Source organism: Eurosta solidaginis, chromosome 5, assembly GCF_040869045.1.
Source record: "Eurosta solidaginis isolate ZX-2024a chromosome 5, ASM4086904v1, whole genome shotgun sequence".
Taxonomy (NCBI): domain Eukaryota; kingdom Metazoa; phylum Arthropoda; class Insecta; order Diptera; family Tephritidae; genus Eurosta; species Eurosta solidaginis.
Window position 1 is genome coordinate 127,399,702 of NC_090323.1, and position 19,622 is coordinate 127,419,323.

Sequence of the window (19,622 nt, forward strand, 5' to 3'; positions counted from 1 at the left end):
TGCGAATATCTCGACCCATGCGCCACCTAGCGGCGATTTTTTTCACAGGTCGATTTCTATTCTTGCATGTATTATGTGTTTTTTAAATATGAGCCAAATCGGACCACAAATGCGAATTTTGCGAATATCTCGATCCTTGCGCCACCGCGTTTTTTTTTCTTATTATTGCATTGTCATCGGGTTCTGAACTATATTCCAAGTTACTTAAATTTCAATTTACAAGATTCGTTCACAACGGCCGTGCGGCCGTGCATGCGGCCTGCCTGTCAACTCAAGCTAAATAAAACCGTTTAATAAAAATAGCAGGGTTAAATGCTAGGCAACTTATATACTACAGTTTAACCACCCACTGAAAATAAGCACCTATATTTTTTACTTGTATCTACTCTTATATATAAAGCACATTCTTCTTCTACATATACTTCCTTAATAACGTAGGAATAAAGCAACGTAGAGAACAAAGAGAAGGAACCCAAAATCACGATGTGAGCGTATTTCCTATTCACTGTCTGACACCAACTAACACATCGGTTGAATCCTCTGTATTATGCTTTGCTCTTTGACCAACGACTTACCAAACAACATAGAACGATAGCAAGGTATTGAGAGAAACATTACTTTTACCAACTATATAGTAGAGCATGTGGACTGTGGAGAGATCTTTTTTAACTATGCTGAAAAACATAACCGTAAAAAGTGATCTTTTCTACTCTGTGGTGCAGTCACATTGCACTTCACTCGTTTGGGCCTTTGAAAACAAAAACAAATATTCTATTATTTTTCATTGCATATTTTATTTAAATGTAATACTTAGAAAATATACATTAGACTGGGTGGATTTATTAACCGATATCGCGCCATCGATTTTTCGATAGGATTTGGGCTGAGGAAAAAAAATTTCCACTACGAATACCAAAAAAAATAATTTTCGAGCCTGCGAAATTTCATTTTTTTTTTTTACTTTATTTCGACTTTGATTTTTAATGTTTTTTTCATGACCTACTAAAAAATTTTCATATCTGTACCCTGCCCGACCCAAAAACGTCCGCTAAAAACGTTGGTATACATGTAAATTATACAATCAAATGAACATTTTTTTAGTAGGTCATGAAAAAAACCTTAAAAATCAAAGTCGAAAAAAGTAAAAAAAAAAATTAAATTTCGCAGGCCAAATCCTATCGAAAAATCGATGGCGCGATATCAGTTAATAAATCGACCCAGTCTAATGTATATACTCTAAGTATTACATTTATATACAATGAAAAATAATAGAAAATTTGTTTTTGTTTTCAAAGGCCCAAACGAATGAGGTGCAATGTGGCTGCGCCACAGAGTAGAATAGATCACTTTTTACGGTTACGTTTTTCAACATAGTTAAAAAAGATCTCTCCACAGTCCACATGCTCTACTATATAAATAGATAGATAAATAATTGAGGATCGCACTGCGACCATTGGTCTATTGTGCCCTCATGCTCTACTATATAGTTGGTAAAAGTAATGTTTCTCTCAATACCTTGCTGTCGTTCTATGTTGTTTGGTAAGTCGTTGGTCAAAGAGCAAAGCATAATACAGAGGATTCAACCGATGTGTTAGTTGGTGTCAGACAGTGAATAGGAAATACGCTCACATCATGCTCTTTGGTTCCTTCTCTTCGTTCTCTACGTTGCTTTATTCCTACGTTATTAACGAAGTATATGTAGAAGAAGAATGTGCTTTATATATAAGAGGAGTAGATACAAGTAAAAAATATAGGTGCTTATTTTCAGTGGGTGGTTAAACTGTAGTATATAAGTTGCCTAGCGTTTAACCGTGCTATTTTATCTATTAAAAATTTGAAACGATCAAAAGGCAAGGTTAAACTAAGCCGACCTTAACTGTAGCTTAAATTCACAAAGAAAATTTGGGCAAAAATTTTGCCTTCGATGTGGTTAATTAGAAATAGTTGTCGTCTTAAAGAAAAATTTGATAAACAGCGTTATAAAGTACGATATAAATATATTGACAATTACCTTAGTAGTATGGTTTCATTTGACTTGGAAAAAGTTTCATTTGAAATGAAAAAAGTTTCATTTGACTTGAAAAAAGTTTCATTTGACCTGAAAATGCTATATGTAAATTTTAAATTTAAAAAACCTCAAATCCCATGTTCCCTCATTTTAACCAGTGTAGAGTGAATAGTTTTACACTCGTAAAACAACAACGAAAGTTAATGAAGTTATAAGTATGTTATAGTAAATATAAGGTAAAGTTAACAGCCTGGCAGATAAATTGAATCTGTGATTAGTGGTGTGATTAGTCGTCGTAATATAGCGGCGAACAGGATTGTTGCAATGTTAAGAGTGGTAACTAGAAAATGGTGAAGTTGGCCGAAAAGGTAATATAGCTTCAAGCCAAGAGCCCCCTGCTTTAAAAACTCTTACTTCATTGTTTTTTCTCTCCGTCATATTCAAAACGGTTAAAAATTATTTATAAATCACATATTACCCATTTACAAAAATATTGAGCCATTCTTTAGCGGTCATTATATAGCGGCACCGTTTTCCGAGGAAACCAAGCTTTTATTCTACTCTTGTTGAAACTTCATTCAAATCAAATTTGCAGCCGATTGAGAATTTAATCTCGAAAAATTTGGATACAAGGCACACGTATGGCACATAATAATAGAGGTGAAGAAATTAGGTTGGAAACGGCTTTCTCACTAATATTCCATGAAATTTTAAATTTTTCCTCCGATTAACGTAACTGGTATTCAGCATCACAATTAAGATTTTAAGTTACTATATTTATTTCTATTAAAATTGTATGCCAAGAAAAATAATTTAAAAATCATTTCAGAAACATGTCCAAAACCCATAAAATGGATTAAAACCAAGAAAACACAAACATTTAAGTAATTACTATCGTAACGTTAGCATATATATTAACATATTGTAACGATTTTACTGCAATTCCGCTTATTTGCAATCTTCTGCTAAGTTCGAATCACTAAACTGTTGAATAAATAACTCCAATATTTAATAATGCAAAATGGCCTTTATTAAAATACAATAACACTACTATTGCCCGACAGATAGCGTACTTAATACAAACTGATTGATAGCTTAAATGAAACTGATTGTAGCGCCTCTACCGTTGCTGCCTTTTATACTCTTTGATTTCCTCCTTGCATCTTCTATGCGCTTCTGTTCTAGAATCTACTAGTTGGTTATCTGTTTGTTGAAGACATGATCCAATTTTCGGACTAAGTCCGCCCCCTCCGTCTGGCAACACCCGGCCAGTGCGGCCAAGCGCAAGCAGTGCAGCTCAGCCGTGGCTTGCCAACCACCACCGCGCTCACTCTCAATTGAGTTTAGTTTAGTCTAAAACTACCCGCCTTCACGCATCGTTCGTGCCCGCATCATTCGTGCAGTTTTTCGCCCGCCCGCCGTCGCGCAGTTTTCAGTTCTTCAAATATTTAAACAAATTCATTTTTTACATAATCTTGTGTGTAGTTGAAGTTAATTTTTGAATTAAATATATTTATATATATATTGCTTTAAACCCGTGTGCCCCCCTTTTTTCCTAAAAGACAGTGCTAGTGAATTAAACATGGTCCTTTGGTGCTAAAAAGGTAACCAGCGGCAAAAAAAGAAAAAAGCAAAAAGTGAGAAAAAAAACATAAATATAATAAAAACAAGTAAAACAAAAACAATTCTTACATAAAAACGCGGTTCGGTACGGCCACAAAACTATAAAAGTGCTTAACAAAAAAAATTTATTTGAGAAAAAATTGAACAATAGTTCACATACAAATAAAACAAACATTAAGGTGTGACAAAAACGAAAAAAAAATAATTTTACTAAGAACAAAGTTTTGTGCAAAGAAATCAAAAAAAGCGTAGAAAAAGGAAAAGTTTTTCGAAAAGAAAAAAAAGTTGTTTACAAAAAAGAAAAATACATTTGAAAGAAAAAGTTTGAAAACAATAATTGGAAAACACATATACGAAAAATCAACGCTAACACTAACTACACCAACAAGGAGGTACAACATTACAACACAACATATCAACCAGGAGACCATACAACAAAGGCTAAAGGACAACACAAAACCCACAAGTAACACACAGTTAACACAAAAAATGTCAGAGTGAGTACACCGTTTACCCAATATATTCCCTCCGTCTAAAGTACGGACCCAAATTCTATAAATTCCCCAATTATATATCCCTCCGATCAAAAGATCCGGACCCTGGGTATATAACCCACATCAAAAGCCTAAACGGCAAAATATTTCATTTGCTTACTCACTGTTACCAACAGGTACAGTCCCTTCAAAAAGCCATATAAAATTTTCAACAAATAAATTTGCATTCCCGTACCAACGGAAAATCCACTGCCCGGTTTCTATATACCCAAAAAGTTCGTTGCGCTAAATATCGACTTTATTATAAAAAATATATACGTATATATGTAATATATGTATATACCCACTTAGTTCGGTAATATCACCCGAGCTACATATTTTTCCAGCGTGAAATTCACCGCTGCCCAATTTTCCCTTATATACATATATTACATGAAATATATTTTACAAAAACCCATAGCAACAAACTTTGCCAAATTTTTGTCACTTTTCCAAAGTTTATTTTACCGGTGCACCCAATATTAATTCTGCATACAAACCTACAAGTATATGCACTCATAACACCCACACGCACTTGTACATCTTTTTGCATAAGCCAAAACCCACCCTCAACAAAGTAATTGCATGACCATAGGTAACTACATAATAGAAGGAAGCAACAAAGATCATCGATCACATATTGGCATACATTTACTTTGTTAATAAAGATCAAGTGCATTGGCACAGCAAACAAAGGTTGTTGGTACACCACAGTTTGTCGGCAAATATATTTCACCCATATATATAAATACATACATACGTACTATATACCCATATTACTTGTGCTCAGACGCGCTGAGACAAGTACATATAACAAAGCAAAAAGCCGGGACACATTAGGCCGGTCTCAAAAAATAAAAAATAAAATCCCAGTGAACACAATTTTATAATATTTATATTATTATATACCCACATTACTTGTACTCAGAAGCGCTGAGACAAGCCCGTATAAAGAACCAAGCGTACATTAGGCTGGTTTCAAAAAAAAAATTTTTTTTTTTTCGATTTTCACAGCTTAATAAAAGCTCCCATTTCTATTAAGAAACCAAACTAATTTATAATGCCGAAATCGTCGGACGAAACCCAAAAATTGACCCCTGCAGATAAATGCCTGCAGAAATTCATATATGACGGTAACCAAGTAGAGGTTTACTGCTCAAGATGGTCACCCTCCCAAGCTACCGATTTATCAGAGTGTATGCTTAAGGTCAAATTAGAAGACCTTGATAAGATATGGGCAAAGGTGCTAGAGTCCCATCGAGAAGTAAGTTTCTCAGATAATTACACAGATGTTAGCGGCTCAGTTGAGCAAAAATTCGCTAAATGCTTGGAAACGTACCAAACATGCAAATCAGAAATTTTAGAAGCCTTACAGCTTTTTAATACTGCTAGCACCAACCAACAACAAATACCCGCCCACCCAATAAACAATTCAGACGCAAACGGTTTTTATTTAAAAGTACCACCATGCGACACTGAAGTATTTCATGGTGGATACGAAGACTGGCCATCCTTTAGAGATATGTTCACGGCAGTCTATAAAAACCACCCTAAATTATCACCCGCTCAAAAATTATACCATCTACGCCTGAAAACAAAAGGACAAGCTGGGCTTATTGTAAAACAATACCCACTGAGCGATAATAATTTCGAGCTTGCCTGGGAAGCGCTCAGATCTAGGTACGAGAACAAAAGGATACTCGTCGACAACCAATTGAAGACACTGTTCAACCTACCCACAATATTCGTAGAAAACGGAGAACAAATACAGAAGATGCAGACAACAATCAACAACTGCATGTCAACCCTTAACACCCAAGGAATCCCGACAACGGACTGGGACCCAATCCTCGTATACCTCTGCTCATCCAAGCTGCCAAGTGAAAGCCTTTCACTATGGGAACAATCCCTCAGCTCCCGAAAAGAACTCCCACTTTGGGAGGATATAAATAAATTTTTGACCAGCAGATACGAGGTAGTAGAGAGAATAAGTACCTATCGACCAGGCAAGGCGAAACCCCAATTTTCGAGTTTTACGCCACGAACGGTGAATCAAAACTCGACCCAATCTAACAATAATAGAACCCATGCATATCACACCGAGTTCAATAAAACGGCTTCGTGTAGATTATGCAACCAATACCACGCAGTCAAATCTTGCGTCAGGTTTAGGAATTTATCGGTATCAGACCGAATCAAATTTGTGAGAGAAAATAGTTACTGCGAAAACTGTTTATCAACGTCACACCCCAAGAACGAATGTAAAAGTAGTTTCACGTGCGTTTATTGCCAAAAGCGTCATCATTCGCTATTGCATTTGCAGCCCAAACCCCAACAATCACAACCAAACCCCAGAGCTCAAAATGCCCAAGCCGGCACCCCTAGGAGAACGGACGACGAGCGAGCCTCAACATCGAAAGCCGCCGCAAGAGCCACCTCCTCCCTACAGTCTCAAGACAAAAACCCGGTTTCTTCACTCTTCTCGAGTAATCATGGAACCACCCTACTACCCACAGCAATAGTATCAGTATACTTTGCTGGCGAATTTCATAAAATTCGTGCCCTAATAGACCAAGGCTCACAAAAAACCTTTGTATCATCCCGTATACAAAAGGTTCTTGGTCTACCCACAAAAGAGTCGCTCCACCAGATAACTGGAATGGGTGGAACGGTTGTGAAAAATGCCAATAAAGTCTGCCAGATAACATTCTGTTCAGCAGACTTAACCCAAATGATAGACGCACAAGCAATAATTTTGCCAAAACTAACGAAGTTCTTGCCAACAGTCAGAGTTTCAAGCATCGATCTCGAAGAACTGTCCCATTTACCGTTAGCCGATCCGCAGTATTCGATACCATCAAAAATCGATGTGGTAATCGGCAGCGATATCACCCCGCAAATCCTCACCGAAGGGCTCCTACGAAATGTGAATGGAATATTACTTGCCCAAAACACAATATTCGGATGGATATTAAGCGGCCCTGTAGCTGAAAAGGTATCAACCTTCAGCACGCATGTCACGGAATGCACCGATGACCCCATCAATCAACTTTTGAGACAATTTTGGGAACAGGAAGAAGTTCACCAAACCCAACAACGATCAGCAGATGATGAATACTGCGAAGCACTCTACCGGACAACCACAATTCGTGAGGAAGATGGACGCTACAGAGTAAAACTACCCTTCAAATTGGAATTTCCAGCCAATCTGGCACTCGGTCATTCACGACCCGTAGCACAACAGCAGTACATCAGCATCGAACGCACGCTCGAAAGAAAACCCGAATTAAGAGACAAATATTTTGAAGTCCTTAATGAATATTTAACCATGGATCATATGGAACCCGCCTCCCAACAAGAGATAATTAGAGATGGTAAATATTTATCATTTTATCTACCCCATCATGCTGTCATAAAACCCGACAGCAAAACCACAAAAGTGCGAGTCGTCTTCAACGCATCAAAAATGTCGCATTCTGGCAACTCGTTGAACGACGTGCTTCATACAGGCCCCATTCTACAAAATGACTTAATGCTCGTCATACTTAAATGGCGACTTTATAAGTTTGTTTTCAACGGCGATATTGAGAAAATGTATCGCCAAATACTCATCCATGAAGAAGATAAAGATTTTCATCGAATCGTTTTCCGAAAACACCCAACTCTGCCGATAGAAGATTTCCGACTAAAAACAGTTACCTTTGGTGTAAATTGCGCGCCATATTTGGCGATTCGAACCCTACACCAACTCGCCCACGACTGTCAAGATGAATATCCGCTCGCTAAAGACATTTTGTTGAATGAAACGTATGTCGACGATATTTTGTCAGGCGGTCATAATATACAGTCCACTTTGAACTCTATGACTCAAGTTATCGAAGCCTTAAAATCGGCAGGGTTCCCTTTGAGGAAGATGTCGGCAAATCACCCTGAGATTTTAAAACCCGTTCCCGAACCTGATTTGCTAGACGTCGATTTCCTTAAATTCCATGATTCGAGTTCCACAAAAACCCTTGGAATTCAGTGGAACGCGCTAACCGACACCTTCACCTACACGTATGATCCACCATCAGCAGAAAACACGACTACAAAAAGGCAGATTTTATCAGCAGTTGCAAAACTGTTTGACCCCGCAGGATGGCTTTCACCAATAATGATTCTTGCTAAAATGTTGCTGCAACAACTCTGGATGGAAGGAACGGATTGGGACGAGGACGTGAAGCCCGGAGCTCTCCAAAAATGGACCTCAATTTATGAAAATTTACCTCATATCAGAGACATTAAAATCCCTAGGTGGGTACAGTATTCCCCCGATAAACTAATCCAGCTGCATGGATTCTCAGATGCTTCAGAAAAAGCATTTTGTGCCTGTATATATTTACGATTACAAACCCATGAAAATAAGTTTTCATCCCATTTGCTAGCTGCTAAAAGCAAAGTAGCACCCCTCCAAACCGTGAGTCTTCCACGGTTGGAACTCTGTGGAGCAGTTTTACTCTCCAAGTTAGTGAAACAGCTGCGAAGTGAGCTGAATCTACCTCAACACGAACTCATTCTCTGGTGCGATTCTGCCATCGTACTGGCCTGGTTAGAAAAACCACCCCATACCTGGAAAACGTATGTCGCCAACAGAACCTCTGAAATTCTTAAGAACGTCGACAATGCCACTTGGAGGCACGTTTCCAGTAAGGATAACCCAGCGGATTTGGGCACTCGAGGCTGCAAGCCTCAGGATTTATTCCAATGTCCGCTATGGTGGGAAGGACCTAATTGGCTAATCAATCCATCAACTTCGTGGCCAAAGGATACACCTCACTACCCAACTCCACCCGAACAACGACATGTGGACGTATTCCACACCCTGCAGGAAGAAAATATAGACATACTCGACCGGTTTTCGTCGTTTTCTCGAGCGCTTAGAGTCGTGGCCTATATGTTGCGGTTTATCAAGAAAGCAAGGAAACTGAAAGTTCCAGCCACGCTCAACCTCACCCACGCCGAAGTGAATGATGCCAAAATCAAAATCATCATTCAAACTCAACGGAATCATTACGGAGACACGATAGAGCTGCTTCAAACGTCAGGACCCTTACCCAAAAAGAACACCCTTCTGACATTAAACCCCATGCTAGATGACTCAGGAATCATGCGAGTTTCTGGAAGATTAGCATATGCCACCTATAGCTTTAATGAGCGGCACCCAATTATCATACCCGAAAACTCTCGATTTTGTTCTCTTCTGTTAGACTTCCTCCATTCGCACCTGCTGCACGCCGACAAACAGCTGATGATCCGAATGGTACAGCAACAGTACTACATTCCACGTTTGAAGCAAAAGGTCAAAAAGCTCGTCTTCCACTGCAAAACCTGCACCATCTATAAACAGCAGATGAAAACGCAGATAATGGCAGCCTTGCCACCCGAGAGGTCAACATATTCTCTACCCTTTCATACAACAGGAGTCGATTTTGCTGGACCATTTATGGTAAAAACTTCTCCCCTTCGCCGAGCTTCGTATGTCAAAGCTTACGTTTGTGTGTTCGTCTGTTTTTCCACAAAGGCTGTTCATTTAGAAGTGTGCTCTGATCTCACCACGAATGCCTTCAACGCAGCCTTTGCCCGATTTCCTGGCGCCGTGGCCTACCCCGCCAGATATATTCTGACAACGGAAAGACGTTCGTCGGCGCACAACGCGGATTACAAAGAGAATTCACCACATTCCTCAAGGAAGTCGCTACCGACGTCGCCGAAAAGTATGCAACTCACGGATTCTCATGGAAATGCATCCCACCAGACGCTCCCCACATGGGTGGTCTGTGGGAAGCGGCCGTGAAAAGCTTCAAGATACACTTTACGAAAGTAGCAGGAAACCAGAAGTTCTCCTTCGAAGAGCTTACTACCCTCTTAGTACGCATAGAGGCGGTCCTCAACTCCCGACCGCTCTCCCCTATGTCCGAAGATCCAATGGATCCCCTAGTCCTAACCCCAGGGCATTTCCTACGTGGCGCGCCGCTCTTGTCATTACCGGAGCCAACTGCAGAGCATCTCACCTTGGTCAACAAATGGCAGAAACTGAAAGTGCTTCACCACCAATTCAGCACACGATGGAAGAACGAGTATCTCAAGGAGCTGCATAAGCGGTACAAATGGAAATGCCCTCAACGCAATATTCAAGTTGGAGATTTAGTCGTGGTAAAGGATGATTTACTACCCCCGAACGAATGGCGTTTGGGACGGGTAATCACTTTACACCCTGGATCGGATAAACATGTTCGAGTTGTGGAACTCAAAACACAAAATGAACTAATAACCCGTAATATTGCCAAACTGTGCGTGCTACCAACTGCCTAGTAATGCCAACCCTACCTCTGGTACCCTCTGTTTATGACCCTAGCAATCCGAAAAAGATATATAAGCTACCCTTACCCATGCCTAAAAAATACGAATATTTTTTCTCTTTTCTTGTCTTTACAGGACCCGCAGAACAACCGAGGGACCAAAGTGTCGCCTCTGTGGTCAACGGCATGTGTTGAGACAGTGCCGGGCCTTTTTAGCGATGCAACCCGAGGAGAGATACCAATGTGCCAAAACCCACCGGCACTGCCTCAACTGCCTCGCAATCTCACACTCCACCGGGGCGTGCGACTCCCCAAGCAGCTGCCGAAAATGCTCACTCGGCCACCACACTTTGCTCCACCGGGCTCGACCGAACAACCATGCGGACAACGACAGCCGCCGAAGAGACAGGGCAACCCCACGAGCCCGCACGGAAAACCGCCAGAGCGCGGTACAAAGCCAATCGGCTCGTCAAAAAGAAAAAAAAATACGACAATTAGTAGCCGAGGCACGAGCAGCCTTGGACAGAGTTGACGCCGCCCTTAACCCATCAACGCGTCGGGCGGGGGGGAGCATGTTGAAGACATGATCCAATTTTCGGACTAAGTCCGCCCCCTCCGTCTGGAAACACCCGGCCAGTGCGGCCAAGCGCAAGCAGTGCAGCTCAGCCGTGGCTTGCCAACCACCACCGCGCTCACTCTCAATTGAGTTTAGTTTAGTCTAAAACTACCCGCCTTCACGCATCGTTCGTGCCCGCATCATTCGTGCAGTTTTTCGCCCGCCCGCCGTCGCGCAGTTTTCAGTTCTTCAAATATTTAAACAAATTCATTTTTTACATAATCTTGTGTGTAGTTGAAGTTAATTTTTGAATTAAATATATTTATATATATATTGCTTTAAACCCGTGTGCCCCCCTTTTTTCCTAAAAGACAGTGCTAGTGAATTAAACACTGTTATAATTATAACTACAGATAAGTGTTTGTGAGCGAAACTTCCACAATTATATCTCAGATAAGATATCTGCATGTGTTTGTGCGTTGCTTCTCCGCTGCGTGTACGTACATATGTGTAGACATAATGATTGAATTATTGATGTGCATTCACGTCACTGCTGAGCATCGGCCTAGAGATGGCAGTACCGCTTAGTGTTCGTAATATTCTTTACAATATTATAATAAGTATATAACAAAAAATAAATTGAAAGCAGTATGAATTCTTCATTACGGGAACGCGGGAAAAACGTACCATAACTTGTTTCACTGAGGGCGCAGATTCTACTAAAAAGTTTTCTGAAAAGTATTTCGGCAGAGGAGTCGGTCGTGACATTTTCATTAAAATGACTAGTTAGTAAAGGAAAATAAAATCAGCTTAAGATTCATAAATGGATAACGCTGATTTAGAAGGCATGAAGTTTGAAATTATATTGGATTTATATCATACCGAGGATAAAATTTTGCTTAAAGATGGCGAAATCGTCATTTCGGAAATAACTAGCTTCATGAAACGACGATTAAAAGGATTTTAGCAACTTTTGATCTTGTTTATACAAGTATTTAAACGAAAACGTTTCGGAAACGCAAACTAAACGGACTAAAAAGTAGTACTTTATTTAAATTTTGGAATGCTTTTCTGTGAATTCCGAAATGATTACTTACATTACTTTTCGCGATAAATAAAAAAGTATGCCTTTGATGTTCTACCCGATCCAGACATATCATGTGACTCAGAAATTTAATACCAATTTCAGAAAGAAACTTAATTGTTGTTTAATGAAATAACTAATTTAGGCAGACGTGCCTAAGATAAGCGACCTTAGTACTTTAATTCGTTTAAGACACACCTAGGCTGAAGTGTGTTTCGGCCTTAAGCCTTTTAATTAGTACTAGTATGGCAACATTGTTACTCGCTAAGATAAGTTATAAGGATAACAACCCTGCATACACTATTTTGTAATATACAACGAAGAAAATAAAAGCATTCATTCGATATTGACGTATAAAGTGAAAAGACGTGTTCATAGTACAGGTCTACAAGTAGGATATGTAGCAGCACGCGCATACACAGCCACGCTCACCTGATAAAATGCTTGTTCTTGTTGGTTTTTTTTTGTGGATGCTATTTGGCACTGTTGTACTTCTTAGGACCAAAAAAAGTTTAGTAGCTGCTATCGAAAACTGCTTAACATTTTTATTGTTATATTACAAAGAAATATACTTATTTACTTTCAAACGAGCACTTAATTACATCTCTCTTTAATATCCATATATTTTGGACAATTTTAATTAACAAATTGTGATACTTTATTACCGGGGACGATTGCTAAAACACGACCAAAACCGTCGGGGGAGGTATTAATAGACGCGTTGTTGCCTCGCTTCCAATAATTCGAATGCTTTTTCTCTTTGGACAAAATGCGTCTTTTCAATTCTCTTTCCACATTTTTGGACGGGTTATTGCAGACGACCACGGTTTCAAACTGTTTTTCGCGGAGAACTTTTGAACGGGTAGAAAAACTTAGTACCCGTGTTTGTATTCTTAATGCTGGAATAACTACGCGTTCTCAGATACCCCAATTCAAGACTTTTGTATAATTTTCTGTAGGACCCATATAGGTGCACTACATTTTCATACTAAATTGGATTATTCCGCTCCATTTTTTGTTTCCCTGTGTCGCTTTCCACGACAGCAACCCCGGTAATTTTGACACTTCGTTCAGTGTCAAACGCAAGTTCCACTGAGTTCCACAATAGTTTGACACTGACCGAAGTGTCAAAGTGCAGTGTGTTAGAAAGGGAAAGGAATTGTTTCCTTCTCATACATATCATACTTGTAAACCTGTACTATGGACGTGTTATTTTTCACTCCTGCGAAAAGGCCATTCCTTGCATCAGAAGTGGTCGTGAAACCACCCCGTTTATATATTTAACTAAAAAAGTACAAAAACGAAATGAATAAAGAAAATATAAGTGCGGAAAGACACAGCCTCCTTCAGCTTAAAGCATGGTGCACAGCCGTCGGGGTTAACGCAAGCGGCGCAAAAGCCTTATTGACAGCAAGGCTGAACGAATTGTCTGCAGAAGCTCGCGGACTGTGCCCTGGAACTAGTCCAAATTCCGAAGCTGATAATGGTAATACAAATATTGACAATGTAGTGCAAAATTATGCGTCCAAAGGTGAAAATATAAAAGTGGAAAATGTAGCGGTAAATATCGAAAATGGAGCGGAAAATGTTGCGGAAAATATAACGGACAACGGTACGGTGTACATAACGGACAACGGTGCGGCTAATACGACAAATATCGGCGAGTGTAACGATGCTAACTCAGCAGTAATTGAGGTTAGAGAAGAAAGCGCAAACAACGACTACTGGATAAATGGGCGATACGGTATAAGCCCGAGATCAGCCAGGATTGTAACAGAAGTAGCGACAAATGCGAGTACACCGAATGCTGACGAAGACATACAAATTTAATTACTAGAAAAAGAAATTGAACTATTAAAATTAAAGATGTCCAGCAAGCAAGAGACGAGAACCGATACATATTCAGATAAGATCCCGTTTGAGACAATGAAGCAACTAGTGTCCGAGTACGATGGTGGTGAAAATTTAGAAATTTGGAAATCCCAACTACAACATTTACGACAAACCCAAAAACTTGGAAGCGAGGCACTTGGCCTGTTATTGCGCCTAAAGTTGAAAGGTATAGCACTAACCTGGTTCAACAGCAACAAAATGTTCCAAAAAATCTCGACGAAATATTTGATGAGATGGCTGCCGTGTTCTCACACGGCAATGACGTTCTTACGTTGCGATGGCGCTTTGAAAAACGAAGCTGGAAGTAAGACGAATCCTTCTCAAACTATTTCAACGAATAGTGCATGCTAGCAAGCGGGCTAAATCTGAGCGATGCGGAACTTATTGAATATGTCATAGACGGTATACCAAACGTGCAACTTCAAACACAAGCGAAAATGATGAATTTTCCAACCACCTGAGATCTAGTAAGAGCGTTCCGTACAGTCGAGCTGCCACAACGCTCAGATCCGACCACTAGTGAGAGGAGACCAAGGTGCTACAACTACAATAGTCACGGACACATCTCAAAAGAATGCAAGAAACCAAAACGAGAGGTAGGCGCATGCTTTGCCTGTGGAGAAAAGGGCCACTACGCCCCCAAGTGTGACAAGTACAAAAAAAAAATCACAGTGCAACGACTTTGTAAGTTACTTTAATATTAGTATTTTAGCTGAACCTAATGTTAATTTAATTGTAGAAACCTTAGTTGATTCGGGGAGCCCCATAAGCCTAGTCAAGCGAAACTTAGTGCCGGGGAGAGTACAATTAACAGAAGTGACGGAATCATATTTTGGATTGAATATGTTAAAATTAATAATATATGGAAGAATTAAATGTAACATTAAAGTTTTGAGTAAAGAAGTTTCGATTGAACTTATGGTGGTCCCTAATGAATCGATTGGATATCCAGTTGTGTTAGTTAGTTAGTTAGTTAGTTAGTTAGTTAGTTAGTAGATTTTATAACGGCAAGCAACGCCAAACTTAAAGTTGGTAGGGTAGAACTTGTGGATAAAACTGTGTATACGATAACTAAAAATTTGTTACAAGATAATGCTAATGACAAAGAAGATAGTGCCCATCACGAACCCAAAGAATTAAATGATGCTATAAACGAAATTTTAGCAATACAGGTAGATGATATAGGCAAAAAGTCGTATGTGATTGGAGATAAAGTTAGTGTTAGTTTCAAAAACAATTTCGAAGATATACTGCACAAAGAGTACTTGAATGCAGTTAAGCCACAAAACCCTGTTGTTAGGAAAGGAATACGGCTTAAGTTAGCTGTGCTCCCAGAAGATTGTCACACTACGAAAAAGTTTGGCAAAAGGCTACATACGGTCTAGCGATTCAGAGTTTGCTTCGCCAATAGTGCTAGTTAAGAAGAAAACCGGCGAATTACGGCTATGCATAGACTACCGAAAACTTAACAAAATAACCGCGAGAGATAACTATCCTCTGCCGCTAATTGATGACTTGCTAGAATAGTTGGCAAATAAGAGGTGGTTTACAAAACTAGATTAAAAAAATGGATTTTTCCATATCTATGTAGAGGAAGAGTCTGTAAAGTACACAGCTTTCACTTTTGGTTTAAAAAACGCGCCCGCTACTTTTCACAGATTTATTAATAAAATATTTTCGGAAATGATACGTAGTGGTGAAGTTATTATTTACCTTGATGATATCATGATAGCGACTGAAACTCTTGATGAACACATTTCTATATTAAAATAGGTATTTTTGCGTTTGGTTGAAAACAAACTACATTTACGACTGAATAAATGTGAGTTCCTCCAATCTGAAATTTCGCATTTAGGCTACGTAATATCGGAAGGAATTAGGGCGGACAAAAAAGGGATTCAGGCCGTTGAAAGTTTCGCAATGCCAACAAAAACACACGAAGTACATAGTTTCTTAGGGCTTTGCTCATATTTCCGGAGATTTATTCAAGATTTCTCCATATTGGCTAAACAAATGTATGACCTCTTGAGAAAAGATAAAAAATGCATCTTCGGTTCAGCCGAAATAGAAGCTTTTGATACGCTTAAAAGGAAATTAGTTGAAGCTCCCGTGTTGGCAATATATAACCCCAATGATCCTAAAGAACTGCACTGTGACGCCAGTGCATTGGGGTCGGAGCAATATTATTTCAAAAGAAGGAAAACAAGAAACTACATCCGATATTCTATTTTTCGAAGAGAACAACTGACGTTGAATCCAGGTACCATAGCTTTGAGCTGGAAACGTTAGCAATAGTCTACGCGCTGAAACGGTTTAAGGTATTTCTACAAGGCATAAAATTCAAGATTGTCACCGACTGTAATTCGTTGACCTTGACGCTCAATAACCCACGAATTGCCAGATGGGCACTCGAACTACAAAACTACGATTATGAACTTGAACATAGAGCTGGTAAGAGAATGCAACATGTCGATGCACTCAGTAGAGTTAACAACGTTTTGATGATTCATACTAATACATTAGAAGAAAATTTGATTATATGCCTAAATAGAGAGGAAAATATAAAGAATATTAAGAACGGTTAAAGAAATCATAGGATAGCGAGTATGAAATGAGAAAAGGAGTTTTGTATAAAAAGAAAGGTGGCAGTATATTGTTTTACGTACCTGAGTCGATGGAAGATCGTGTATTATATAAGTACCACGACGAGCTAGGGTACATAGGTGCTGACAAGGTAGTAGAAACAATAATTAAGACCTATTGGTTTCCTAATATTAGGATGAAGGCTTGTAAACACGTAGATTTTAAATAGGAAACTATGTTGTTATAGCTAATGTCAGTTCTCAAGTCGGAGCATCAAATAAGCTTATTCCAAAGTTTAGAGGCCCGTACGAGATAGTGAAAATTTTGGAAAATGATCGCTATATAGTTGAGGATGTAGAAGGCTTCCAACAGACCCAAATTCCTTATAGGGGTACGTGGTCGGTCACAAATCTAAAACCTTGGTATAAATGTAATAATCTAGAAAAAAATTATGTTTGTATAATTGATTGTGTTGAAGATGTAGAATCAGGAGATTCTTTTTTTGTCAGGACGGCCGACTTGTAGGCATGCGTGCCTAAGATAAGCGACCTTAGTACTTTAAGTCGTTTAAGACACACCTAGGCTGAAGTGTGTTTCAGCCTTAAGCCTTTTAATTAGTATTAGTATGGCAACATTGTTACTCGCTAAGATAAGTTATAAGGACAACAACCCTGTATACACCATTTTGTAATATACAACGAAGAAAATAAAAGTATTCATTCGATATTGACGTATAAAGTGAAAATACGTGTTTTTTTCACTCCTGCTAAAAGGCCATTCCTTGCACTAAGTTTTCCTTTTCTTACAGGGCCACTTGCTTCATTAAGCGAACATCTGTCAGCTGCCACAAAAAATAACACGCTAATACAAAAAAGTTAAAATGGATACCAGCTGTTTCCTCCTTAACTGTTAAGGCAATCAAAACCAACCAACAACTATGCGCCTAATTCTGAAAAAGCCATATTATCTTTTGCTGCAAATGCAGTGACACTACAATTTTTAATTATTTTGGTTTTTCCAGTTTTCGTAACTTATTGAAAATAATTTATTTTGATAATTTGGAATTTGTATTTTGTACGGAAGGTTGAGTTCAATAAGGGCTTTGTTGTAGAAAACTTGGCTAATTATTTCATTAACACTCTGTGTGAATTGGTATGTTCTAATTAATGGGAGCGAACAATTATTTTAATGAGTTGATTTTTTATTTTTACTGCAACTAAATGTTTTACCTTCATGATTTTGTTCCGTATGTATTGCATACAGTGATCCAATGACAGTTTCTGCGTTCTTACCGCGTTCTAAATCAGAAACGATTTCAATATGCGAAAATATTTGAGACAAATCTTTTAGAGAATCTCGTGGAATATGGACTTCCTAAGTGTCTACGACGCGTTAGTCCGAGTTTACAAAGGAATATTTTTGTTGCTCATTACACTGGTTTACAGCCAAAATGCACCAGAGACGCCATTATGAAATTCCTATGTAAAATCACCCCCTGATTTCGAAAATCAAGGTTATTGTTAATTCTATGGTAACTTTTTTGAGATATTTACGAATAACGGTTTTTTCCAAAAAAAAAGTTGGGTCCACTTAATCATATATATCTCAAGAACGAATTGAGCAATTCCAAAACAGTTTGAAGCTTTTAAAAGGTAATACAATTTTCTATAAACTGTGCATACAACACTTTTTGCTAGGCCCTGCAGATTCAAAGATAACGAACAATCATTACGGATTTTTCCCATTTTTTTTGTAAAAATATAAAAAAAATTTGTACTTTGCGAGGAAAGATCTCGAAAACTTTTTATTTTTTTGCAGATTTGTTTTTTCTCTTTAAGCTCTGTTTTATTACAAAAAAATAAGCTTTCATTCAACAAAATCGATGGACTAATACAAAGGTTATAAGCATTCAAGTAAATATATTCATTTAACACTTAAGTACCCTACTGGTACATATGTATATGTTAGTATTCGTATATCAGTTAGTTAGCGAATATTAACACATATGTACCAGTAGGGTACTTAAGTATTAAATGGATATATATACTTGAATGCTTATAACTTTTGTATTAGTCCATCGATTTTGTTTATGGAACTTTTTGGCATTTCTTTTATTTCTAAACACATTTTTTATTGATCAAAAATTCAAAATGAGTCACGAAATAATAATTATTATTTCGAATTAAAATCGAAAGAAAAAAATTGCAGTTATAACATAAATAAAGAAGAGAAAATATTTTGTGAAACGAAGAAAGACAACGAAAAGCGAGTTGCCGAGCACAAGCGACTGGGTGCCCGTCCGCTTTCTTCGTCAGCGGCTTTTTCTTCAAGTAACGAGTTCCAGCAACAAAAAAATTTGTTTTTTAACAGCGACTTACGATGTTCCCAACTTTTGTTAGATAACTAATATATTTTATACTTACTCTGCATCGTCCACAGCATAATCATTTTGATTACATTGTAAATGTGTGCCTGGGACACTTAACGAGGTTATTAACATAGTTACGCAACGAAGCAAGAATACTGTGCCAGCGAGAGCAAAAAAACGTCGTAAGAGTACTAGGCGATATTTATGAAAGATACAAACGCAGCACCAAATTATGAATAACAAAGTACCAGTTATTTCACACATATGAAATGCCCATGGTATATGCGGCACGTTGTCCAGAAAGATATCTGGTAACGGTGGATAACGCTTCATATCAGGCACGCGCTCATGAACAATCACCATTACAAATGACGTTATCCAAGTAACAAGGAATGAATAGCCTGGAATTAGAAGAGCTCAGATAAAATATACTAGCTTATACCCATGGGTTTCACCCAACGTTTCTATAAAAATATGCTACATAGATAATAATAAAAGTTTTAAACTTCTTTTAAAAGTGTGTATTTGCGAATTTAGGTACTGCTGAAAACCATAGGATAAACGATACTTTTTGCAATATTATTTGGTGAATAAATAAAAAGATTATTCGATGAGCCAACTCTGGAGGATTCAACG

The 19,622-nt window shown here is 38.4% G+C and overlaps 1 protein-coding gene and 1 long non-coding RNA gene across 2 annotated transcripts in view; one reads left to right on the plus strand and one right to left on the minus strand.

Annotated features, from left to right (window-relative positions):
* Window positions 1-19,622, minus strand: part of SMSr (Sphingomyelin synthase related) — a 208,580-nt gene that overhangs the window by 114,852 nt on the left and 74,106 nt on the right. Inside the window, exon 3 of the mRNA XM_067788583.1 lies at window positions 19,042-19,387. Within this exon, the coding sequence (XP_067644684.1) occupies window positions 19,042-19,387 (346 nt within the window). The remainder of the gene's footprint in view (window positions 1-19,041; window positions 19,388-19,622) is intronic.
* On the plus strand, window positions 3,109-11,401 carry LOC137252621 (uncharacterized). The gene is made up of 2 exons (XR_010953632.1): window positions 3,109-4,128; window positions 10,639-11,401. It is a non-coding gene; the product is annotated as an uncharacterized lncRNA (long non-coding RNA).